Source organism: Moschus berezovskii, chromosome 19 (genome assembly GCF_049115385.1).
Source record: "Moschus berezovskii isolate FMDL1 chromosome 19, NW_MosBer_1.0, whole genome shotgun sequence".
NCBI lineage: Eukaryota > Metazoa > Chordata > Mammalia > Artiodactyla > Moschidae > Moschus > Moschus berezovskii.
In genome coordinates, this window is record NC_142478.1 from 66,170,178 (window position 1) to 66,196,104 (window position 25,927).

Sequence of the window (25,927 nt, forward strand, 5' to 3'; positions counted from 1 at the left end):
TCCCTCGCGCGTGCGACTCCGCGCCGCAGCGCCCCCTCCGCCGCCAGGGGCCGCCCGGAAGCGGGGCTCCTCGAGCGCGGGGCGGGGCAAGGGGCGGGGCGCGGCGGTACCTGGGCCGCCGGGGAGCCGGGGGTGGACTCTTCGGGGACAGCCGGCGGCCCCCCCAGACTCGCACCGCCAGCCGCCGGGGAGCTCGGGGCTCCGGGCGTAGAGGCTGCGCTGTCACATGGGCGGCGGCGACGGGGCCGCATTTAAGCGGCCGGGGGACGGCGCCCGCCTCCAGCGCGTCCTCGGGCTCGGCTCCCGCCGGGCGCCCCGCTCTCTGCCCGCCGGGGGCCCAGCGCCGCGCCGCCCCGCGCCGCCCCCGCCGGGCCATGCGAGCGCGGGCCCCGCCGCGATGAGCTCGCACATCGCCAAAAGCGAGTCCAAGACGTCTCTGCTGAAGGCGGCGGCGGCGGCGGCGAGCGGGGGCAGCCGGGCTCCCCGCCACGGCCCTGCCCGGGAGCCAGTGCTGCCCAGTCGCCGGCTGCCCGGCCCCTGCCCTGGCACGCCGTCGCCGTCCGGGGACCCCAGTTCGCGGAGGCCCCTGTGCCGGCCGGCGCCGAGAGAGGAGGGCGCACGGGGGAGCCGGCGCGGGCTCCCCCAGGCGCACTGCAGGCCCCGGGAGGCGCCGCCGGCCGCGGCGTCCCGACCTTCGCCGCCGTCGCCGTTGCCGCCGGCCCGCGGGCGGGATGGGGAGGAACGGGGTCTGTCCCCGGCGCTTGGCCTCCGGGGCTCACTGCGAGCCCCGGGTCGCGGGGACTCCGCTCCAGCCGCTGCGTCCGAGGCAGACCCGTTCCTCCACCAGCTGCGCCCCATGCTCAGCTCCGCCTTCGGCCAGGTAAGGGCCGCGCCTCCCACCCGCTCCCTGGAGAAGCGCTCGGGACCCTGCCGCGGCTGCGCGCCCACGGCCCTCCTCCCGCTGCCCGCGGCCCCCCAGGTCACGCTCCTCTGGTCCTCCCGCCGCCTGGCGCCCTATTCCGCGCGCCTCCTCCTCCCCCGTGCCTGATTCAGCACCCTGTGCGCTGTCCACGCTCCGGGCCTCTTCCGGGCCAGGCACCACCGCTTAGACTCCCTCCATCTGCCCGAACGGGCCAGTCTTGGAAGGGAGCGACCTCCACAAACCGCCTGGAAATTTGCAGGGGTCAAGGAGGGGTGCTCCGAGCAGGTAGCGCCAAACCCACTCTTTTGGCCTCTGACCGAGAAGACCAATGAATGAGCATGGAGTCTGGGGGTCAAGAGAGTTTGGGGTACACAGCCTTGTCAGGTGATGAGGGACCTTAGCCATTGCCTGTGGTGGCCCCAAAGACCTGGGAAAAGTTAGGAGAACTAAAAATATGAGAAAAGAGAAGTGTGTGGGTAGATATGGAGGGTAAGAACTATGGCTCAAACTGGAACTTTGAGGGTATTTCAAGGAGGTTGTCATCTAGGAATGCCACAAGGATGGCAGCGGGCAGTTGTCGAGTTGTGGGGCATAGAAGAACACCCAGAGAATCCTAGTCTGAGTTAGTATGCATTCTAGGGTCAGAAAGGTCGCTAAGGGGTCACGAGTGACTCGTTTTGTTTCTTTTCTCTCAAGAGCCCAAGCAACTGGGCACCTGCCCTTTAGATATGGCCCCTTAGTCATAATCCAGATCTACAGTTTGAGGCCGTGCTGCTGGGGAGAGAGGCTCAGCAGAAAGGGACCTGTGAACTCCCGAGCGAAGCCAGGATTTCCTCTAGTTCCAAGTCCATAATTAAGTCGAACTCGTTGGCACAGCGTGGACACCGTTCTGCGGCAGCCGAGGAGGGACGTAATGCATAGATGTGATCAGAGTGTTTGCATGGTGTGTGGGGGATGGAGGGTGGGGGCGGGCCTGTGCGTTTCTGTGCTGGGGTGTAGCGTAAAGAAGCCGTTTCAAGCTCCTGGCTTGTCAGGCTGGATCAGAACTCCAAGGAGGCCGTGTGTGTTTTGCTTCAGATGTGCACAGTTCCTTTTCAAAATACTACTCCGCTGCGGCTGATGCCGGTGGAGGTCTGACATGAAGGCGGCTGCACGTAGGCTCGGGTTGCGCGGGGCTGCGGTGGTGGTGTGATAGGGCAGCAGTCTGGCTTTGTTCCTGCCAAGAGCCCTCGTTAGTTGAGGCAGTTGGAAACAGTTTTTCCAGAGTAGAGATGTGGATGCAGAGCTGTGACAGTGCAGCACTGTGTTGACTGCGGTGGCTTCTGTATGACTGAGGGGGTGTCAGGTGTTAGGGCAGGAGTGGGCTGGCTTGCGAAAGGGATACTGTGCCAGTTGAATCGGTGACAACTGTTGGTTGCATTTATCAAGTATTTTTTGATCACCTATTTTGCCCAGGCGTTTGCTGGGCAGTATGGAGATGAAAGTAGAGAGGGTAGCAGGGCCCTGACTGTCTTGGAGATTAGCAGTCTAGAAGCTTGGAAGGGTAGGCCATTGAGGATCACACACTTTCTGGTTATTTAGTTTGTCAGTGATTCAACTTCATTCCTAGAAAAGGAGCCCTTTCTTTCCAACCTTGCAGAATTTGCCTGCCTGGGCCATTTGTGAGCACAGAGCACTTCAGCTCATGTGCTTTTCTTTCTTCTACTTTCTCAGTCATGAAATGAAGGCTGTTCTCCAGTCCAGTGTTCTGAAATGTCACCAGGGTCACCTGAGTCAGGAGGAGTTGGAAGGTCCCATCAAATATTTACTACCTCCCCTTGTGGAAGCTCTTGCCTCTGGAGCTGCCGACTTTCTCTTTAAAGCTGGGCGCATCCAGTCTGGGCTTCCTGCTGATGGCTGTAAGACATCTGCTCCAACAACAGCGACAACAACAAAACCCGGCCTGGGACTTTGTGTCAGAGTCTCCAGTCTCCTGCAAGAATTAGTCTTTCTGTCCCTTTTCTCTGCGTGGAGATTTCTGTCCTTAGGTCAGAACCAAGAGAAGGGAAATGAGGTTCTGAATATAGAAACTTTCAGATAGGATCTGCTTTGGGCAAAATATAGCCCTGGGGAAATATATTTTTCATGTCTCCCAAGTTCTTTTTTTTTTTAACCTTTGGTGAATCGCTTAACCTCAGTAAACCTATGTGTCCTTGTCTGCATATTTGGAATAAGCATAGTATCTCAGGTGGTGCAGTGGTAAAGAACCCGTCTGCCAATGCAGGAGACTCAGGTTCAATCTCTGGGTCGGGAAGATCCCCTGGAGAAGAAAATGACAACCCACTCCCGTATTCTTGCCTGGAAAATTCCATGAACAGAGGAATCTGGCAGGTTACAATCCATAGGGTCCCAAAGAGTCAGACACGACTGAGCACACACACACACACACATACACACACACAGTATCTCAGTGGGTTTGAGGGTGAATTAAAGGGGATATGAAGATATACACAGAGCTTAGCCTAGAGCAAGGGTCTATGGATGTTATTATTATTGTTGTTGTTTTTGATTTACTACCAAGGGCTGTGTCAGAACTTGTTTCCATTTGTAACAGAGTCAGGGAGAGCCAGGGGCCAAAGTGACCCTGAGGGTATCAAGATAGACTCCCTCACTAGGGGGAACAGGAATTAGGGTTCTCCCAGTGACCTCACAGAGCATCCTTACTGCCTGCAGGGAGAGCATGTGGTTTTGAGGCTAAGGCATGGAATGGTAGGTTGGGAGATAGAGCTGAAGATTCCTACTCCAGCAATGTCACTTCCCATTGCTGTGACCTTGGGCCTGTTATTTTCTCTCTCTGGTCTGGGTTTCTTCATCCAGAAATGAGACTAACAACAACAGCAACAACAACAACAAAAACTACCTTGCAGAACTCTTATGAGGGTTATACAAGGTTAAGGATACCAAACGCCTGGCTCAGAGTGGGTTCTGGAAAAGGGCTCGGGCTTCATTCATGTTATTATTATTATTAATAGAGTGATTGTCAAAATGAGGGCCTGCATAAGGTAGTCTGAAAGCTGTCTCTGAGCCAAGTGAGGAAGGCCACTAAAGGAAGGAGCTGAACGACCAAGGACCTTCCCTGGTATCCTCTTTGTGGCCAGCTAACAGCGCACCGCCCAACTGCCTAGAGAGAAGATGTGGTATCAGAAAGTAACTCAAAACAGGCGACTCTTGGCATTGGGTCTTGGAAAACTAATTAAAAAATTTTTTTTCGGCTGTGCAGCATGTGAGATTTTAGTTCCCTCACCAGGAATTGAACCTGCACCTCCTGCAATAGGAAGCACACAGTCTTAACCACTGAACCATCAGGCAAGTCCAGAAAACTACCCAAAGAATAGTCTTTCTGTTCCTTATTTTAAGTTTTGAAGGAAGCACCTCTTTAGAGAAGGCAAATATGAATAAAACCCATAGATCTATCTCATCCTTCCCCTTTCTCTAACTATAGGGACACCTCTTCCGATTTGAGTAGGCCAGCCCAATTCCTAAACTGCTTTGTGCATAACAGGATCAAAGATATTTAATGTATGAATGAATGAATGGTGGGAATCTCCAGCCTCTGGACTTCAGAGTTTCTTCGTTCCCATAGTTAAGATGAGGGAGACAGACCATGACAATTTGGGTCCTAACAGATTCAAGTGCACTAGGCCTGTGTGCCTAGGATGACGGCTTGGGTGTATTACTTACTCCTTCCCAGTCAGGTCGCTTCCTACTGCTCTCTTAGAGGGCTGGGAGCCCCTGTGGCCTTTCTCTGGGGCCTGGGAAAGGGGAAGAGAAGGCCTGTTTGTGGTTGACATAGATTGTGGATGATAGGAGTGTCTTGGTGTCAGTTTGTAGGTTTTGCAGAAGCAACAGTGGCATTTTAGATCTCTGTCTAGAGCCCAGTAAACAATGGCCAAAGCAGCTTCTCATTATCTTATCTCCATAGCAAACTGTGAAATGTAGCATCATCTCCCCCCATTTTAGAGATGAAGAGACAGGCTCAAGAGAGGGGAAGTATGTTGACCAAAGGTCCCAGAGTAAGTAAAAGGCAGGACTGTGCGTGCTGTGTCTCTCTCCAGTCTGCCAGTGCCACACCACACCGGCTGGTAGAAAGTCACACAAGTGTGTTTCCTGTTTGTCAGAAGTGTGCACAAAGCACCTCTCAGGTTACGACCCAGCTTTCCCCAAGTGTCTTAACACTGGGCTGCCATCCAAGTTCAAATGCTGGCGTTAGGACTGCTCAGGGCCCAAAGCCAGCCTCCCTCCTAATCAGGAATAATCAGCAACGGGTTTATCCTTCTCATCCCTCTGATCCTATTATCCCATTCCAGAACTCTAAGTGTGCCTTCCAAAGGCCCAGGCCTGCTGCCACAGTGCATAGTGATGGGAAGGTGGGGGCCATGCGATGTGCTTTGATCCTTAAGGAAGCCTCCACAATTCAGCCCTTTATAAAATTTTCTGCTGAAGTTCAAGCCATCTTCCTCATCAAGATCAGTAGCTACTCCTGTCATGCAGAACCACCACCACCCAACCTAAAATAGCTTAAGTGAGCTCTGGGTTTGAATCCTGAATCCCTTGCTTCCGTTAAGCCCCCGGGTTACTGTCGGCACCCCCTCTGATAAAGAAGGATGGAATTTCTTCAAATTAGGTGGACTTTTCCATAGAGGGAAAAATCCTGTCTCCTGTCTGCAAGGACAGAAGCATATCCTAAGGTTGACAAATGGGTGCTGTGCCATGGACTGGCCTGCAGAGGGCAGGAGTCACCAGGTCTGACCTAGTGGGGGCCCTGCTAGACAAGGCTGCTGGGCAGGGGAAGGGGTATCTTCCAGGTGCTTGGCACTGTGCCAAGCCCTTTGTAGGCGTGAACTCATTAACTCCTCATATGTCCTACCAGGGAAGGGTTATTAGAGTACCCGTTTTATAAATAAAGAAACCGATGCTCAGAAAGATGAACAAGTCCTCAAGGTCACATGGTTGGTAGGCAGCAGGGCAAGATTTGAACTCAGGTCTGTCCAACTCCGCATGCTGAACTCTTTAGATCAGTGGTTCTCAACACTGGCTGGAGGTTAGAATTATCTGGAGTATTAAACAACACCGGCGCCCGGGGCTCACCTACACCCATTCCATCAGCATCTTCAGGGAAGTTCCCCCGTGATTCTAGTCTGCAGCCAGCACTGAGAACCTGCCTGCTTCACCCTGTCCAGCCTTTTCATATATCCATCCATTTAGCTCATACGAATTGGGTTTGTACCTTACCTGGAGCCTAACTCATCTCCCCTCTGGGGTCGTGGTAAGCTCTAGCTTTTCAAAAGAGATTCTAGATTTTGTGTGCAAGTCTTTCCTGATCCCCCTTCACTAAGTCAGATACCTCTGGCTCACGTTCTCAGAGTGTTTGTGTTTCCCCTTCATGGCATTGACCTGAACCGTGATTCAGTAAGTTGATAGCTCTTTAGTATCTCCTGCCCCCCTGCTAGAATGTAAGCTCCCTGCAAGCAGTGAAAGTGAAAATGTTAGTTGCTCAGTCGTGTCCGACTCTTTGTGACCCCACAGACTAACCCTCCAGGCTGCTCTGTCCATGGAATTCGCCAGGCGAGAATACTGGAATGAGTTGCCATTCCCTTCTCCAGGGGAACTTCCTGACCTAGGGATCAAATCTAAAAGCAGGGACTGTATGTATCTTGTTCCTACAATATTCCCAGAGCCAAGCACATGGGACAAATGATACTTCCTCCTTCCATGTTAATAATTCCTCATTCCAGTACCTGTTCTATGTCACACACATCTTATAACCAGGTGAAACTGAGCCCTGCCAGGTGAGTGTTCAGAAGCCAGCAGAGCCAGGACTCATCCTAGGCCTCCAGACCCCCCTTTCATCTGAGTTCATTGCACTTCTCACAACCCTGCCTTCATGCTTTGTTTCGAAGAAACAGGTCTTTGAAGAAGGCATTTTTGTTGGCTCTTCCCATACCAGCTCCCCACCTACAAGTGTCTTCACTCCCCTTTCCTACCCTTTAGATGTCAACAACCTCTCCCCCACCCCAGGCTTCTTGTGTCCTCAGGGGGTGCCCCTCCTCCTCCATATCCCCCTCCCCAGGCCAAACCAGGCTGCTGAATGACTCCCCTGATTAAGCCATTCCATTGCCGTCACTGCACGGTTGTCAAGAGCCACCCAGGGACCTGCCTTCCCAGTTTCCTGGGAGCCGGCAGGAAATTGTGGCAGCTTCTGGTCAGCGTCCCTCACCCATCTATCCCTAACGGGGATATCCCTAACGGGAGCTCTGATCAGCCACCCAAAACTGGACCAAAAAAAAAAAGTTCCTGCGAAAGGACTCTCTCTGGACTGAAATTCTTAGAGCGGTGCGCGGAAGGGTTTTTGCATCAGGGCCCAGAAGAAGCTTGGCGTCCCCGCCTGTCTCTGGTGCCCCCTGCTGGGAAAAGCAGGGGTGCAGGGAAACGTGGATACAGACTCTCCTGGGTCATCTGGCTCCGGGCTGTAGGTCTCGATGGTGACATCTGAAGCTTGAGATGAATTCATATCAAAGCTGGAACCCGGAGGGACGAGGACGTGCCGGCTACCTAAAAAGTTCCATTCATAGGACCGTGACGACCCCTTTGCAAAGGGCGGCCTCTGCTCTGCGCCCCGAGGAAGCCGATGAAAGATGCTTTATTAGGGTCAGGCCGAGGGTTTGGGAGAAGGTTCGTCGCCCTCGCTGGCTCACGCCTGCTGGGCCAGCACTGCCTCCGTCAGGATCCCCTCGGGGCCAGCTCTTGATTTCCCCCGGGTCAGAAAGACCGCACACGGTGAAGGGAGCCAGCGGAAGGAACTGCTGTTGGCTCAACTGTGCTTCTCATCCCATTCCAGTGAGGAGGCAAGTGTGAAAAATGGAGCGTGATGGAGAGTCGTCACAAGATCTCCAGGGCCTCGACTGGAGCCGCCATCTCTCGATCTAGCTGCGATGGCCGGGGGCGATTAAGATGCCTGCTCGTCCCTGAGTGCATGTGTGCGTGAGAGAGAGAGGGGGACTGCACACACACGGTTGGGAGCTGCGAGGCCGCGTGGATTTGGGGGCCCAAACTAGCCTGCTTCCCCTTCTGGGTCTGCTGGCCTAATTCCCAGCCGCAGCTGCCATTCTGGGCTCCCCTCCCCGAGGCAATCTCCCTACAGATTTGACAGCGGGAGAGGAGGGGCAGAGGGAAGGGGAGTGAACCGGGAGAGGACTCGGCTGTAATCTCATGTAGCTGATCCCGCAGCCTTATCCAGCTCGGCTGCCCTCTGCCATCGGCTCTCCAGGCGATTTTCTCTGTGCCTGCACTCTCCCCTCCTGCCTTCATCTCCTTAAGAAAGTGTCCAGAAAGTTAAACCCACACACACGAACACACACACAATCCACCAAAAAAAAAAAAAAAAAAAATCAGGGAGCAGGAACAGGCAGACGAGTAAGAGAGCACGCGCGCAGGAGAGAGGGCTCAGCCGGTCTTGGAGGAAGCACGGCGCAGGCAGAGGGAGGCTGGGGTTGGCAGGGACCGGGACTCAGGTCTCTTAGCCCCCGGGAGCCTCCTTCATGGACCCAGGGATCCTGAGAGGGGCTGTCTCAGCTTAGGATGGGCAACTGTGTCAAGTCTCCACTGAGAAATCTCTCAAGGAAGGTATGTTTCTGGAGTTCTTAAGACCTGGGGTGGGAGATTGGGGCATCCTGCCATCTGTCGCAGAGGTTGGGGGTGGAGAGGGTGGACGTCTGAAGCTAGCTTCCCTTCCTGTGGGTTCTGTCTAGGGCCGCTTCCCCGTTCCTGCCTCTGCATTCCCTCCTATCACAGTTGTCTGTGTCCGGGGCTGTGAGCTGAAGTTGGGACTTAGAGCTGCATGGGGGCCTGTGTTTGGAAATTTACATAAGATTTAGGAAAGAAACCGTGTAGGGTCCTTAGGATGTGCATGGACAGACTGTCTCGGGATACGCAGGATGAGAAGAGGGTTAAGCTGGACTTTGACCATGCGCTGCTGGTTCTTTCCCAGAGGTAGAGGAGGGGTTTGCTCATCTCCTCTGAGGGACTCTGATCCTCTCTGGTGGTCTCTAAGTTCTTCAGAGTTGTGGGTTTTGAAGTAGATCCCATTGTTACTGAGAGGAAACAAGCCGGACATCCCCTTCTACCCTTGAGAATTCTTGAGTCAGAGGCTCACAAATAGGACCAGTCTGTCTCAGGGCCCCAGGGTTGTTTCCATCGAGAAATGGAGTATACAACAAAGGTGTCTGTCAATTGCGTTCTGTAGTGGATGCATTGCTTATACACCAGGATAATATCCTTTTGCAAGAATCCCTTTTGGAAAGCAAATAATCACCTTCAAAGCATCTTTCCTGCAAGCCTGGGCTTATGTCTGTAGGATCTTGCTTTAGGTGGGCTCTGCCTGTATTTCTGGCCCTCTGTAGTCAGGCCGTAGAAGAAATCCATAGACATTTCGTAAAGGAAGAAGAAATATGAGGGATGGTTTCCTCCAATTCTTTCATTTTCCAGAAAAGGAACTTGATTGACACTCAGGTTAAGTGACTTATCCAAGGTCTCAGGTTAGCTAATGGCTCCTCCACCCCCAACGCCTTCCTACCCCCTCTGTTAGTTTGACAGACCTCAATTTAGGACATTGCAGGCTTTTCTGCTCATCTTCTTCCTCATTTAGCTAAGCTGCTCACATCAAACTCCTTTTAATCTTCGCTGTTCCTTGGATCTTTCTGAGGGTTGACTGTTTCTTCTGTGCACATCCCCACCCCCAGTCATCTGTCATCTTAAAGGAGAGTTCTTTGCATCAGACGTGGCCTCCACACTGTTGCAGAGAAGTAGAAATGGATCTGAATTAGTCTAGAGGACCATCGGGCGAATGCCCTTTCCCTGAGTTCTGTCCAGACCTTCAAGAGGTGAACTCAAGAACAAGAGCTGTCCTCCTGTCCTACCCCGCCCATGACTCAGACTTCTTAAGTCTCCTCTTTCTAGTCATGTGAACTTGGATAAATTATTGACCCCTGCTGGGTCTCAGTTCCCTTGTCTATCAAGTGGAAATACTAACCTCTACCTCCTAAGGTGATTGTGGGGCCTAAAGAAAGAGCTGGGATCACTGCCTGGGATGCAGTACTCAGTATATGTTAGCTAGTGTTAATAGCATCATAATCATAATTTTATGATTCTCAATCATAAAATCATATCATCACAATCATAATCATAATTTTCTGAGAAAAGGGATGAGGAAAAGGAAATAGGAGAGGTTTTGAGTCCATGGAATAAGGCAAAAATCATAATAGGTATTGAATTCAGTTTTGTTTTTTAAAAAAATAATAGTAAACATTGCTTTTTCCTGGATATCTACAAGATCTCCAACATCTGTTATCTCATTTGCTCTTTTCCACTGAGTGGTTCTCTTGGCTATTTTCTAGAGAAAGGAACGAGACTCAAAGATAAGAGTGTTCCTGAGGTGCCACAGCTGACTGGGAGCAGGGCTGAGATGTAAACCCTGATCTGCGTGAATCCAGAGTGGGGGTTTTGTTTTTAATTTTACCTGTCTCTCTGTCTCTTGCTGTCAGAAATGTTATTCATAGATTCGTGAACCTGACCTTACAGGTCATCTTAGTCTAAATTCCCACTCGCTGGGCAGTGCCCTCTCCCAGCACATCAAGTGCTTCCTCACTCAACTCCTCCTTCGTGAATACCTTCGATGAGGGGGAGCACGGTCTTGGCTGGCTTGTGTTGTTAGAAAGCTGTTAGGTCAGGAGGCGTGCTGGTTCCTCCTGTTGCCCTGCCACACTCAGGAGATGTCCCCTTGGTGCCAGGAAACATTGTCAGCCCATGGGCCTCTGCCCATTTGGCTTCCTGAGTGGTGACCAGGAGTTGGTGATGGAGAGAGGCGGCCTCCTCCAGACTCTGAGCTGGGCAGGACCGGGCTGTCAGGTACCATCACTGGCCAGGGAAGAACAGCAGCCTCCTGGGGCAACTGGGTGCCAGACTGGGTTAAGATCAAGAGATGCAGTGGAAATTCCCCAACCATTGCTGGTTCTTGCTTCGTGGGAGCAAATTTTTCTCTGTCCTCCTCACTTCTTTCCTGATTGGCAAATATTCTCCCACTTCTTCTGCAGCCAGAAGTAAATGCCTTCTGGCACCCAGCATCTCTCAAGTTGCATCATCATCATCATCGTCATCATCGTTGTCATCATCATTGTCATCACCATGGCAACTCCACATATTCAGCTCTCGCCATGCTCTAGGCACTGCGCAACGGCTCATGTGCCTCTCACAGAATCCTGTGAGTGGCCCTGATCACCCCTCATTGGACAGAGAAGGAAACCAGAGCCCAGAGAGGTGAAGTGGCCTGCCCAAGGTCACACAGCGAGCAAGTGGCAGAGCCAGAATTTGTCCCCAAGACTGTGTGAGTCCAAAGCCAGTTACACTCAAGCTCCTCTCTGAGTTCCCTGCCGCCTGCTGCCTCCTCCTCCTGGGTGTGCTGAGCTTAGCCAAGTGAGTGAGAGTTAGCCAGAAACAAAAAGGCTGATTCTCTGCAAATATCTCCCGAGATTATTTCCTAGGGCTTAACCACAGTTGACTCCCTGTCTCCCTCTGTCCAGAAGGTCTCTCTGGGCCTTCCCTCGCTCTAGCCAGGTCCCTGCAGCCTGTGTGAGTGTGGCCGAGGCTCTGAACCTCTTTTGGTCATCAAACCAGAATGGACCCTGATCACCCCTCAAGTTCTAAGACTACCCAGGGTGACCCTTATTGCACTCCCTGGACTCGAGCCTTGCACTGAGGTCCCGTACCTTGGGTCTGTGTGGTTGCTTGCCCTTATAGGAACCAGAATATTGCTCCTTCCTCTCTAGGCCTGGAAGAAGCTTAGAAGTTGGACAAGAGTCTAGACTGCAGCCCCACACTGTGGGGCTTTGAGGAGAAGGAACATGAGGATAGGCTGAGATATGGGAGATTGCTCCACTTGTCCACGTGGGAGGACAGGCTACCCCTCAGGCCTTAGCATCTTCTCCTGAGTGTGACCTCCTTGGAGCTGGAGGGAACTGGCAGGAAGAGGATGCAGCAGAATGGATGTGTGGGACATGCAACTCTGGGGTCCTTGGACAGAGGCAGCCCTCTAAGTTTTCACTGCTCTTTCCTTGGAAGGTTTGGCTCCAGCTCCTCACTCTGGGGGTGGAGGCATCTGAGCTGGGGGCTGAAGGCAGACCACCCCGACCTAGGGGGATGTTGGGCATCCTGGTGGGGAGGCTGGGCTAGGAGAGAATGTTGTGTCTGGACGCTGCTATTGTCCTAAGGGGACGGTCTGTGGGCAGTGCTGACTTTTTATAGCTGCATGGGGACCATCAGGGAGGAGGATGGGTTGGCCGGGTCCAGGGAGTACGGCTATATTTGGTCAGCACAGAGGGCCCCTGCCTCAGCCTCCAGAGGTCCCTGGACCAGGCATGGAGCCAGCGAAGGTGGGAGGGACGAGGAGGATTGCTGATGGGAGACAGCAAGCTGTCTTGAGGCCGCAAGCTGGGTGGAAGCTGACCCACAGAAGTGCTTTGTTTAGCCCACCCAGTGCTTTAAATCGGAAGGTCTGGCAACACCAGGCTGGAGTTATGTCATGCTGTCACTTCAGAGGGGACCCAGAGCATCCATCTTACCCAGGCCCCGCCTCTCACACCTGCCTGCTTTATTTCTGTTTGCCATGGCCCCTGTGTCGGCAACCTCTGATCTCGCAGACTAGCTGAGCCCATGCTCTGCTGCCAGCTCTGATGGTCCTCGCTACCCTCCAGTGGGTTCCAGCAGGGGTAGGATCAGAGGTCCGTTGGGGAACTTAACCCTGAGGATTGTGCTGGGATGTTGGGAGCATCTTGGGAAAGGACATTATTCCCTGAATGAACAGAAGCCTCCTTCTGCCTGCTCCTCTCTCTGAGCTTCTGTTTGCACACGAGGGTGTGTTTCTGTGCACGTGTGTGTGTGTGTGTCTGCAGGTGTGCCGCACAGTGGGTATCACACCCAGCTCTCCTTGGAGCATCCGTTTCAGCCAAAGATCCGGGACTCCATCCGTTGGACCAGTTTGCCGCCTGTTCGCCATGCATCCGAGGGCTCTCTGCACCCTGGTGTTTGCCTCTCAAGGTCTTCTCTTGAGAAGGGCCCCTTCTAGGACTGTGAGCCAGGCTGGGGCCCGGAGGACTCAGCTAGGCCAGAGAGGTGACACCTTGCCTCTGTTTTGTATTTGCTTGGTGCTGGCTGAAGATGCGCCAGGAGGAGACCAGCTACACGGTGGTGCAGACAAGCGAGGAGGGCCTGGCAGCCAGCGGCGAGCTCCCCGGACCACTCCTGATGCTGGCTCAGAACTGCGCGGTCATGCACAACCTGCTGGGCCCGGCCTGCATCTTTCTGCGTAAGGGCTTCGCGGAGAACAGGCAGCCTGTACGTAAGTTGGCCCCGGTGGAGCCGCGTTCGACTTGGCTTCACGGGGCGTGAGGAAGGAGGTTCTGGGAAGAAGAGGGGCTCTGTACACAGTGGTGTGCATCCCCCGGCAGACGCACCTCACGCCCTCAGCTTGTGAACCTTACCCCCAGAGTGTCCCACTCATGGCTGCAGAGCCCTGGTGAGTCCACATCCACCAGCAAAAAAATAATAACAGCAGCTATAGTATTGTTTGGGGTTTGGGGGTTTTTTGTTTTTTTGAGCACTTAATATGTGCCAGGCACTGTGCTCAGTGCTTTGGTGCTTAAGCCTCAGAGCAACCCCAAGAGGTAGGTACTATTATCCTCCCCTTCTGCAGATGAAGAAATTCAGTTGGAGAGTGTAATATGCTCAAAGTAACAGCTGGTGGGCATTAACGGTAGGATTCAGACTCAGGGAGCCTGCCTCAAGGGCCCCCTGTGTTCTGAACAACAGTACTGAATACACGGCACCAACCACTAGAACTTTCTATGATGATAGAAACATTTCTCCAATCAGTACGGCCCTCCACAGTAGCCACTAGCTCTTGAAGTGTGGCTAGTGTGACTGAGGAAGTAGATTATTAATTTTCTTTGATTCCAGTTCCAATTTAAATAATCACATGTGGTCACTGCCTTGGAGGGCCTCTCGTACGTATCTGAACAGTCACAGAGAGGAGGGTACTGATGATGTTACAGATTCAAACACTGGTAGGTTTATTGAATGGTGGTGGTTGAGTTGCTAAGTTGTGTCCAACTCTTGCGACCTGATGGACTGTAGCCCGCCAGGCTCCTCTGTCCATGGGATTTCCCAGGGAAGAATACTGGAGTGGGTTATCATTTCCTTCTCCGGGGTTTATTGAATGCCACCTGCTAAACACTTTATGTATCTTGCCTCACAGATGCTAACAAAGACCTTGTAAGGTGGTTTCTGGTATTAACCCATTTTACAGATGAGGAATCTGTGGCTCATACAGTGGAAGTGACCTGTCCAAGGTCCTACATCTAGGAAGCAGCAGATCCCGGCTTTATCCTTGAGTCCATCTGACTTTAGAGGCCAAACTCATCCCTCGACTGCATAAGTTGGGGAGTGAGGACTGTGGTGGGCTCTGTTCCCACCTGACCCCCCGAATCGGTGTTCGTGGTTTCCCTGTCATGTCAGTGAGCATCCCTGGCTCTGCTCCACATCCCCCGCCACTCTGCCCTGGGGAGCGTGTGATTCGGGGAGCGTGTGATTCAGGGTCCAGCCACCAGGACTCAGCCGGACCAGCTCCGGCCACAGGCACACGCCAAGGGATACTGGCTTTTCTGCACCCTGGTTCTGGGTTTACAAGAAGCAGGGAGGGGGTTGCAGAGCTGATCCTGGAGTTGTGAGAGGCTGCAGGGTGGGAAGGGACTTGTCACCTGTCCCAGTGAGCATACCCTGCATGTGTGTGTACATGCATATTCTCACTGACGCTTTCACTTATGGGGGGTACCAGGCATTGTGAAAAGCACCCTTTGTGGTCACTCAAGATCCCAGTCTGACTAAGAACAGCTAGTGGGTGATAGAGGTAGGAATAGGTAGGTGTTAGAGAGAGTGACAACCCCTCTGTGTGCATGGTGACAGGCTTTTTAAGTGGAAGTCCTTACAATCATCTCACAGAGACAGACAGCTTCAGCTAGCAATGCTGCTAGCAGGACCTGGGAGCCTGCAGGCTCCTCGTGCTAAGCTCATGTACACTCTCAGCATGGTCCTGCCATGTCCAGCCCCCTCCGAGAGCCGAGTCCTTCCTGTGCAGCTGGTGGTCCTGCAAAATGTTGCTCAACAGCCCCTTTCTAGAAGATTCCCAGGTTTTCTGGCACTGGGATCCCTTGCCCTGGGGCCAGTTTAGAGCAGGTGGGCAGCAGCTTCTCACCTGCCCTGGACCAGTGGGCTAGAACAGCCTGTGTGCATAGCTATGGCACGCCAACATGTCTGTGTCCCTGACTGGTTTACCCTCCCCTGGTGTGCGCTTCCTCAGGGCGGGCACACCCTGCCCCTTTGGGCAGGGAGCTGTGACATATGGGCAGGATGAGCCCCGTGGACCAGTTTTGGAGCCTGCTAAGCATGTCCAGCTGGGCACCGCATCTATTTCATGCCAGTCTGTTTCCCTCCTGGGCAGGCCTGGGGCAGCTGGCACATCACCAGCGGAGCCTGCCCCCTGCTCCCTCCGGGCCTGCTCTTTGGAGACTTCTCTACCATCTGTTCGTATACCTCACCCTGGGGCTTCCTTGACTCCCCAAGGAGACCTGGGCACTGCATGAGGCTGGAGACGTGTGCTTTGGACCCTGGCAGCCACCAGAGGCGCTGGCAGCCCCCAGGGTCCTATGCTGTGTCCTGTGATGGGGCGAGGTCTGCAATGGGGGCCCAACTGGAGAAGGTGGGGCGGTGCCCAGGAAGCAGGGCGCAGTCCTAATCCTGCCTCCACTCCCTCTGCTCCTTCTCTTCCTCCCTCTCGTGTGTCTGTCTGGACCCCACTTTCTCTCTCCCAGCCTCTTGCTTCTCCCGTTGCCCCCCGCTCAGCCCCTGGTTTCTTCTCCCCCACTCTTCCTGGTTTCATTGGGTGTGTGTGTGTGTGTGCGTGCTCAATCGTGTCCGACTCTTTGCGACCCCATGGACTGTAGCCCTCCAGGCTCCTCTGACCATAGAATTTTCCAGGCAAGAATATTGGAGTGAGTTGCCATTTCCTTCTCCAGGGGATCTTCCCGACCCAAGGATTGAACCAGCGTCTCTTGTGTCCCTGCACTGGCAGGCGGGTTCTTTACCAGCTGAGCCACTGGGGAAGCCCTTGGTTTTATTGAGTAGAGCCCTCTTCTGCCTGTTGGGATCCTCCCAATAACCCTATTTTATTTACAGGTTTTGGCCAAATCAGCTCTGTTCCCTGACCACATGCTTGTGTCTGGAATAAGGAGTTAGGGGTGCAGAGGTTCTGGGCCCAGGTTGGAAGAGGCTTCTGGCTCCCTGGCCTCTCCCATGTTGTGGGACGGGTAGGGCTGCACTTTTCCCCTCCAGGACATGGTCCAGGCACACCTCCATTGCTGCCCATCACCTCCCAGCCAGTGCCTGCTGCCACTGGGACAGCCCTCACCTGGGCACTGGATGACTTCCAGGCCCCTCCTGGCTGCTCATGGCACATGTTCTTTTGTTTCAGGACAGATCTCTGCGGCCAGAGGAGATTGAAGGTGAGACCTGGCCTCTTAGAGGAGGGTGCTGCTCAGCCATCCAGGAAGATGAGGGGAGGGAAGTGGGTGGGAAGAGGGACAGAGACATCTCAGCTTCCTGTGAACAGAGCCTGGTGCAGGGCCGGGCATCCTCTGGGGAGCCGGCGTTGGAGGAATGCATGAGTCAGTGGGCCCCTCAGGGCCGCCTCTGCCCCGGAGGCTCTGCGGGTCCTCCCCCCACACCACGTCCATCTTCCTTCTCTTCCCCAGAGCTCAGGGAGGCCTTCAGAGAATTTGACAAGGACAAGGATGGCTACATCAACTGCCGGGACCTGGGTAACTGTATGCGCACCATGGGCTACATGCCCACCGAGATGGAGCTCATCGAGCTGTCTCAGCAGATCAACATGAACTGTGAGTCCCTCCGCCAGGCACCCCCTTCCCTCCCCGGCCTCACCCTTGCTGTCCTCTGCCTGGGTTCAAGTTCTGAGCTCCCCCTTCTTCCTAGCTCTCTGACCTGCAGGCAAACCACTTACCCTCCCTGTGCCTCAGTTTCTTCACCTGTAAAATGAGGGGTGGAACGGGGAGTTAACTGGGGGTATGTTTATTTATTGTTTTTTCTTGGCTTATTTATTCATTTATTTTTGGGGGAAACCGCTTTATTGAGATATAATTCATATATCATAATTTGACTCACTTAAAGCATTCCCTTCAGGGACTTCTGTGTGGGTCCAGTGGTTAGGACTCCTTGTTCTCACTGCAGGGTGCATGGGTTTGATCCCCAGTTGGGGAATTAAAGTATAGAATTCAGTATGTTTTAGTATATTCAGAGTTGTGCAACTATCACCCCAATCAACTTTAAAATATTTTCATGTCCCCTCCACCAAAGAAGTCCTATACCACTTTGCCATCACCCCCAAGTCCCTTCCCAGCCCTGGGAAACCATTAATCTACATTTTTTCTAAGCAGATTTGCCTATTCTGGGCATTTGTTTTTTTTTTAAGTTGAAGTATGGTTGATTTACAGTAATATATTAGTTTCAGGTGTACAACATAGTGATTCAGAATTTTTATAGATTATACTGTGTTTCAAGTTATTGTAAAACATTGGCTCTATTCCCTGTGCTGTACAATATATCCCTGTGGCTTTTTTATTTTACACAGAGTAGTTGACATCTCTTAATCCCCAGCCTCTATGTTGCCGCTCCCCCAACACCCCTTCTCCTCACTGGTGACTGCTGGTTTGTTTTCTGTATCTGTGAGCCTGTTTCTCTTTAGGGGACGTATTTTATTTTTTAAAAGCTTGTTTATTTGTTTTGGCCGTGTTGGGTCTTTGTTGCTGTGCGCAGACTCTCGCTGCGTTGAGCAGGGGCTGCTCTCTGGCTGCGGCGTGTGGGCCTCTCACCGTGGTGGCTTCTGTTGCAGAGTGCGGGCTCCGGAGCGCGAGCTTCAGTAGTCGTGCACACGGCTCAGCTGCCCCACGGCAGGTGGGACCTTCCCAGACCAGGGATCGTGTCCCCTGTGTTGGCCGGCGGGACTCCCAACCACTGGAGCACCAGGAAAGGAGTCCCTAGAGGATATTCTAAACAGTCCGATAATCAATACCTGGCGCTCAGTAAGAGTTGAACAGAGGACGCTATCGTTATTACGTTTTCCTCTGTCTCCCTTTGGGTTCTCCCAGGAGCAGACCAGGAGACAAGGGTTTGAGTGTGGAGCTTACTTAGGAGGGGAAAGGCAAAGTCGGTAGAGAGTAGGGAGGCGGGAGGGTGAAGACAGGGCGCCAAGGTGGAAGGCACTCGAGGGGCTGCCCCTGCGGGTGACGGAGCTTAGGGGGCTGGTGTCGAAGGCCCACTGCGGAGCTGTCTCTCGGGCTGGGTATTTCTACCCCCAGCTCAGTCACTGGCTGAAAGTGTTGTGAGCAGGCCCCGGGGGCAGCTCTCCATATTTCCACCCTCTGAAGGCTGATTGGGAGGTGAGTCCCACTTGCACAGTGAGGGAGAGAGCGGGGCAAGTGGGCGAGTGGGCCGGGCGCTCACGACTGCCGCTTCCCTCTCTTTCTGCGCGTTTGTCTCTGTCTCGCTCCTGCTCTGAAATTCTCCGCCTATCTCTGTGACCTCGTGTTTCTTTCTCCCCTCTGTACCCCTGTCCAGTTCCTGACTTGTTCCCTTGGTTAGCCCCAGCTGCTCCTCTGAGCTGCTTTGTGGTGACCCCCCTGTCCATGGTCATGCCTCTGTCCTCGCTCAGCCTCTGCTTTTACCCTGGGCCTGTCGCGGGGAAGGTCAGGAAGGGCTGGCAGCTCCCCTGGTTGTCTGGTTAGAGGTGGGCAGCGGCTAGATGGATGACCCAGCCTGTTCTTCTGTCCCCAGTGGGTGGCCACGTGGATTTTGATGACTTTGTGGAGCTAATGGGACCTAAACTCCTGGCGGAAACGGCAGATATGATTGGAGTAAAGGAACTGCGAGATGCCTTCCGAGAGGTAAGTGGTGGACAGTGGACAGGCAGGGGCGGGGGGACTTGTTAGAATTCCCAACCTAAAAGGAAACTGGACCTTCGGATCCCACCCCAGGGGAAGAAGCTTGGACAGAGAGGCGCTCTGGGGAAGGGGGGGGAACAATGACGCTGAGGAAGGGGTTCAACCTTGGGATCTGCTTCTGACAGTCTTTCTGTTGTAGCTACTCTTCCCTCCTTCGTGCCCTCTCTAGTTTGACACCAATGGTGATGGGGAGATAAGCACCAGTGAGTTACGAGAGGCCATGAGGAAACTCCTGGGCCATCAGGTGGGACACCGAGACATAGAAGAGATTATCCGGGATGTGGACCTCAATGGGGATGGACGAGTGGACTTTGAAGGTAGGCGGGTCTCGAGAGTGGAAGAAGAACCAAGACAGGAGTAGGCACCCACAGAGGGCACCCCTCCACATGCGTGTCCATCATGCAGTCATCGGTCCACCCCAGCTTTCCATCCCCTTACCCTCCCGTCCTTCCACCCCTCTAACCATTGTCTGTTCCTACACCCTCCATCCATCCATCTTTCCAGGTTTCTCTTTCCACGTGTTCATCTGTCTGTCCTGTTTCTGCCAGGTGCCTGTTTATCCACTAACAGATCTCCAGATAATTATCCTTAGAATCATGCCTGTGGCCAGGCATCTGTGCATTCTTCTGCACATGCGCCCACGCCTCCATCTACCCGGGTACCTCCTCCCGCCTATCCATGCCTCTGTAACTCTCCACATTCACTCACACATTTATTCTCTACCCATCCGCCTGTATCTCCACCCATACTTCCATTGATCTGTCAGTTGTCTGCACAGTCCTTTCCCCATCTGTATCCATCTAATGATCCATCTGTCCACTCCTGTGTCCCTCTGCCCCACCCATCTCTTTCCAAGTCTATTGGTCCACCTTCTCCTGTATCCATCCATGGAGGTATTTTCTGAACACCACATTCCTCAACCTGACACTCAGACCCCTTAAGATCTATCCACAACTCACCTCTCTGGCCACAGCTTTCACCATTCCTTCACTCACACTCCACCTTAAAACCATAGGTGATCCAAAAGCCTGCCAGGCTCTCATTTGATTACACTGTTCTTTTTGTCAGGATGCTTTGTATTCTGTTCTTCACTGGGGCTAAAGTCTGTTCCATCTTTAAGACCCAGCAGTGGGGCCACTTCCCTTGGTCCCCAGACTGAGCTTCCTCTTTTCTGGGCTTTCACAGCACCTCAGGCTTACCCTCGTTCTTCACACTGGCCCTTAAGCGCTAGTTATATCTCCATCAATTCTGAACTTTTGGAGAAAAGAGGAGCCCTACTTTCTTTATCTCTGAGATTCCCACAGAACTCAGTACCTGACACATAGCGAATGCTCAGTGAAAGTATTTTTCAGTTCCGTTCCGTTGCTCAGTAGTGTCTGACTCTATGCGACCCTGTGGACAGTAGCCTACCAGCCTTCTCCGTCCACGGGATTCTCCAGGCAAGAATACTGGAGTGGGTTACTGTTTCCTCCTCCAGGGGATCTTCCCGACCCAGGGATCGAACCCACGTCTCCCGCATTGGAGGCAGACGCTTTAACCTCTGAGCCACCAGGGAAGCCCGAAAGTATTTTTAAAATAGTAATAATCATAATTAGTGATCATCTCTAACTGTACATGCTCTATGCAGTCAGCAAAAACAAGACTGGGAGCTGACTGTGGCTCAGAACATGAACTCCTTATTGCAAAATTCAGACTTACATTGAAGAAAGTAGGAAAAGCCACTAGACCATTCAGGTATGATGTAAATCAGATCCCTTACGATTATATATAGTGGAGGTAACAAGTAGATTCAAGGAATTAGATCAGATAGACAGAGTGACTGAAGAACTTGAACAGAGGTTCGTGACATTGTACAGGAGGTAGTGATCAAGACCATTTTCAAGAAAAAGAAATGCAAAAAAGCAAAATGGTTGTCTGAAGAGGCCTTACAAATAGCTGAGAAAAGAAGAGAAGCAAAAGGCAAAGGAGAAAAGGAAAGATATACCCATTTGAATGCAGAGTTCCAAAGAATAGCAAGGAGAGATTAAAAAAAACTTTCCTCAGTGATCAATGCAAAGAAATAGAGGAAAATAATAGAATGGGAAACACTAGAGATCTCTTAAACAAAATTAGATCCCAAGGGAACATTTCATGCAAAGATGGACACAATAAAGGACAGAAATGGTATGGACCTAACAGAAGCAGGAGATATTAAGAAGAGGTGGCAAGAATACACAGAAGAACTATACAAAAAAGGTCTCCATGACCCAGATAACCATGATGGTGTGATCACTCAGTTAGAGCCAGACATCCTGGTGTGTGAAGTCAAGTGGGTCTTAGGAAGCATCACTATGAACAAAACTAGTGGAGGTGATGGAATTCCAGCTGAGCTATTTCAGATCCTAAAAGATGATGCTGTGAAAGTGCTCCACTCAATATACCAGCAAATCTGGAAAACTCAGCAGTGGCCACAGGACTGGAAAAGGTCAATTTTCATTCCAATCCCAGAGAAAGATAATGCCAAAGAATGTTCAAACTACCACACAATTATACTCATTTCACACGCTAGCAAAGTAATGCTCAAAATTCTCCAAGCCAGGCTTCAATAGTACATGAACCATGAACTTCCAGATATTCAAGCTGGATTTAGAAAAGGCAGAGGAACCAGAGATCAAATTGCCAACATCTGTTGGATCATGGAAAAAGCAACAGAGTTCCAAAAAAACATCTACTTCTGCTTTATTGACTAGGCTAAAGCCTTTGACTGTGTGGATTACAACAAACTGTGAAAAATCCTGAAAGAGATGGGAATACCAGACCACCTTACCTGCCTCCTGAGAAATCTGTATGCAGGTCAAGAAGCAACAATTAAAGCTAGACATGGAACAACAGACTGGTTCCAAATTGGGGAAAGAGTACGTCAAGGCTGTATGTTGTCACCCTGTTTATTTAACTTCTAAGCAGAGTACATCATGTGAAATACCAGGCTGGATAAAGTTCAAGCTGGAATCAAGATTTCCGGGAGAAATATCAACAACCTTAGATACGCAGATGATGCCATCCTTATGGCAGAAACTAAAGAGCCTCTTGATGAAAGTGAAAGAGGAGAGTGAAAAAGCTGGCTTAAAACTCAACATTCAAAAAACGAAGATCACGGCATCTGGTCCCATCACTTCATGGCAAATAGATGGGGAAACAATGGAAACAGTGACAGACTTTCTTTTCTTGGGCTCCAAAATCACTGCAGATGGTTACTGCAGCCAAAGAATTAAAAGACGCTTGCTCCTTGGAAGAAAATCTATGACCAACCTCAGTTCAGTTCAGTTCAGTTGCTCAGTCGTGTCCGACTCTTTGCAACCCCATTAATCACAGCACGCTAGGCCTCCCTGTCCATCACCAACTCCCAGAGTTCACTCAAACTCACGTCCATCGAGTCGGTGATGCCATACAGCCATTTCATTCTCTGTCGTCCCCGTCTCCTCCTGCCCCCAATCCCTCCCAGCATCAGAGTCTTTTCCAGTGAGTCAACTCTTCGCATGAGGTGGCCAAAGTATTGGATCTTCAGTTTTAGCATCAGTTCTTCCAATGAACACCCAGGACTGATCTCCTTTAGAATGGACTGGTTGGATCTCCTTGCAGTCCAAGGGACTCTCAAGAGTCTTCTCCAACACCAATCTAGACAGCATATTAAAAAGCAGAGACATTACTTTGCCTACAAAGGTCCATCTATTCAAAGCTGTGGCTTTTCCAGTAGTCATGTATGGATGTGAGAGTTGGATCACAAAGAAAGCTGAGTGCCAAAGAATTGATGCTTTTGAACTGTGGTGTTGAAAGAGACTCTTGAGAGTCCCTTGGACTGCAAGGAGATCCAACCAGTCCATCCTAAAGAAGATCAGTCCTGAATATCCATTGGAAGTACTGATGCTGAAGCTGAAGCTCCAATACTTTGGCCACCTGATATGAAGAACTGACTCACTGGAAAAGATCCTGATGCTGGGAAAGGTTGAAGGCAGGAGGAGAAGGGGATGACAGAGGATGAGATGGTTGGATGGCATCACCAACTCAATGGACATGAGTTTGAGCAAGCTCCAGGAGTTGGTAAAGGACAGGGAAGCCTGGCATGCTGTAGTACATGGAGTCACAAAGAGTCGGACACGACTGAGCGACTGAACTGAACTGAACATTTATTATGTACCAGTCACTGTACTAAGTAACTTTACATATATTATCCCATTTAATTTTTACAATGACTCCAGGGACTGCACTATCATTACCTCATGTTACAAATGAGTAAACTGAGCCTCAGAGAAGTAATATAACTTGCTTCTCTTACAGAGAAGCAGAGCTGTGTCATAAACAGGCCTGGAATCTCAACCATTCCATACATTACACTGTTCATGACACCATCCGAAGCACCATGGGATACAGGGGGAAAAAACACAGCAAAACACTGATTCTACAATCCATAAACTTGCATGCTGAGCAGAAAGGCAAGATAAACATGAGCTAGACTGTGAATATGTCCAGAACACAAAGGCTGGGAGGCCTTTTCTGGGGCCTTCAAGGTCCCAGATCTTCATCTTGATCTTCAAGGTCAGGAGAGTGTGGCAGTGGAGAGGCTTGGCTACCACCAGAGCCGAACATTTCAGGTACCCCGAGTCCAGGTAGTGACCCCCACAGATGACAGCTCTTCCCTGAAAGCCCAGTGTCTCCCATTCATTCTAGCAGCATGTGTTGTACACCAGCTGTGTGCCAAGACCTGATCCCCACCTTGAGGAGCCCATGACCAGCGAGGAAAAGAAGCTGACTGTATAGTCCATGCCATTTGGGGGGAAGTACAGCAGGCTGTTGCATACAGTGGGGACACCTTTGCCAAAGTGGCAAGGATTAAGGAAGGCTTCCTGGAGGAGGCTGTAAGTAAGCAGAGCCCTAAGAGATAAGTAGGAGTCACCAGATGAAAAAGAAGGAAGAGATATTTGCCCTATGGAATCGAAAACACAAAAACCTACAGATTTACTGTTTATAGCAGCCTTACTTATAATTGCCAAAATTTGGAAACAACCAATATGCCCTTCACTAGGTGAATACGTAAATACAACTATGGTATACCCAAGCAATGGAATATTATGCAGCATTGTAAAAGAAATCTCTATCAAGTGATAAAAAGACATGGAAGAAACTTAAATGCACAGTAAGCGAAAGAAAATCTGAAAACGTTGTGTACTCTGTGATTCCAACGATGTGACATTCAGGAAAAGGCAAAACTATGGAGCCCGGAGACAGTGAAAAGATTAGTGGTTGCCAGGAGTTGTTTGTGGCAGGAGGGATGAATAGGGGGAAACACAGAGGACTTTTAGGCAAGTAAAACTATTCTGTGTGATACTCTAATAGGGATACATGTCATTATACATTTGTCCAAACCCATAGAGCCTCCAGGCCTTCCCAGGTGGTGCTAGTGGTAAAGAACCTGCTTGCTAATGCAGGAGACTCAGAGACGCGGGTTCGATCCCTGGTTGGGGAAGATCCCCTGGAGGAGGACATGGCAACCCACTCCAGTATTCTTGCCTAGAGAATCCTCATGGACAGAGAAGCCTGGGGGACTACAGTCTATAGGGTCATACAGAGTTGGACACGACTGAAGTGACTTAGTACACGCACACACACAGAGAGTCTTCAACACCAAGGATAAATCGTAATGTAACCATGGACGTGGGGTAATAATGATGAGTCAACATAGGTTCATCTGTAAGCAACATCCTATTCTGCTCGGGGATGTTGGTGATGGAGGAGGCTGTGTGTGTATGTGTGTGTATATAGAGGCAGGGGTAGATGGAAAAATCTGGACTTCTTACTCAATTTTGCTGTGAACCTAAAACTGCTCTAAAAAACAAAGTCTATTTAAAAGAGAAGGGAGCGGGACAGGTTTCAGGAAAGCTAAGAGGGGAGGGGAGGGGAGAGTCAGCTCCACCTGAGGTGCCGACACGGGGATCCATGGAGTTGAACTTGGTGGTGGTGGGTGAGTAGTGACAGGTGAGGCTGGAGCTGTCAGCTGGGGCCAGAACAGTAAGGCCTTGGGGTTGTGCCCGTTGTCCTGAGGGGACCATGAGAGGTTTGAAAGGGGTCACACAGATAGAAAGATCCTGCTGGCTGCTGCAAAGAAGAGGGATTGGAAGATGCTGGATGGGGGACTTCTCCCTGGTGGTCCAGGCGGCTAGGATTCCATGCTCCCACTGCAGGGGGTCTGGGTTCAATCCCTGGTCAGGAACTAAGATCCTGCATGCCACGCGGTGGGCGAGACCAAAAAAACACATGCTGGATGGACACTGGAGACCAACACCAGTCAGAGGCGGTGGCCACAGACGGGGAAGGGAGGCACCGATCTGAGGAAGGTGTGGGCGGTGTCCTGGACCCTGACTGCTGCTTTCCCCTCCACCCCCACCTCAGAGTTCGTCCGGATGATGTCCCGCTGAGGCCGCCAGGGCCCCTCCAGGACCGCCAAGCTCCGCGGGGCAGGAGAAGAAGAGCCTGAGCTCGCCTCACCCTGCCGCTGCCGCTGCCGCCACCGCCCAGAGCCCAGGATGTACTGGCGGACGGGGCCTGCCTGCACCCCGGGGAGGTGCCCACCCCGGACCCCCACCCCTCCGCACTGTGAAAAAGACTCACGACTCCTGCAACTGGAAAGGGGGGGCGCCCGCCAACGAGGAGGCCTGGTGCCAGGCCAGCAGAGGTCAGGCCGGGCGCCGAGTGCCACGGACCCAGCTGCCGCTGGCTGGGGTGGGGGGGCCCACACAGCATGTCTGCCCCAGGGCAGAGCCTCTCACCACCTTCCTTAGCTCTGTGCCCGTTCCAGCTCGCCTCAGCCCTGTTATCT

General features: G+C 52.0%; 1 protein-coding gene across 3 annotated transcripts; it reads left to right on the forward strand.

Annotated features, from left to right (window-relative positions):
• The first annotated feature begins 226 nt into the window (after positions 1 to 226).
• On the forward strand, positions 227 to 25,927 carry CABP1 (calcium binding protein 1). 3 transcript variants are annotated; one of them, XM_055404701.2, is made up of 7 exons: positions 227 to 880; positions 13,169 to 13,345; positions 16,536 to 16,566; positions 16,816 to 16,959; positions 18,911 to 19,020; positions 19,247 to 19,394; positions 25,501 to 25,927. In XM_055404701.2, exons 1-7 carry the CDS (start codon positions 227 to 229, stop codon positions 25,524 to 25,526), a joined length of 1,290 nt encoding a protein of 429 aa, XP_055260676.1. In that variant the 3' UTR covers positions 25,527 to 25,927. The 3 variants fall into 3 exon arrangements, with proteins under 3 accessions (XP_055260676.1, XP_055260677.1, XP_088683969.1); XM_088827843.1 differs by lacking the exon at positions 227 to 880 and adding an exon at positions 8,426 to 8,584; XM_055404702.2 differs by lacking the exon at positions 13,169 to 13,345.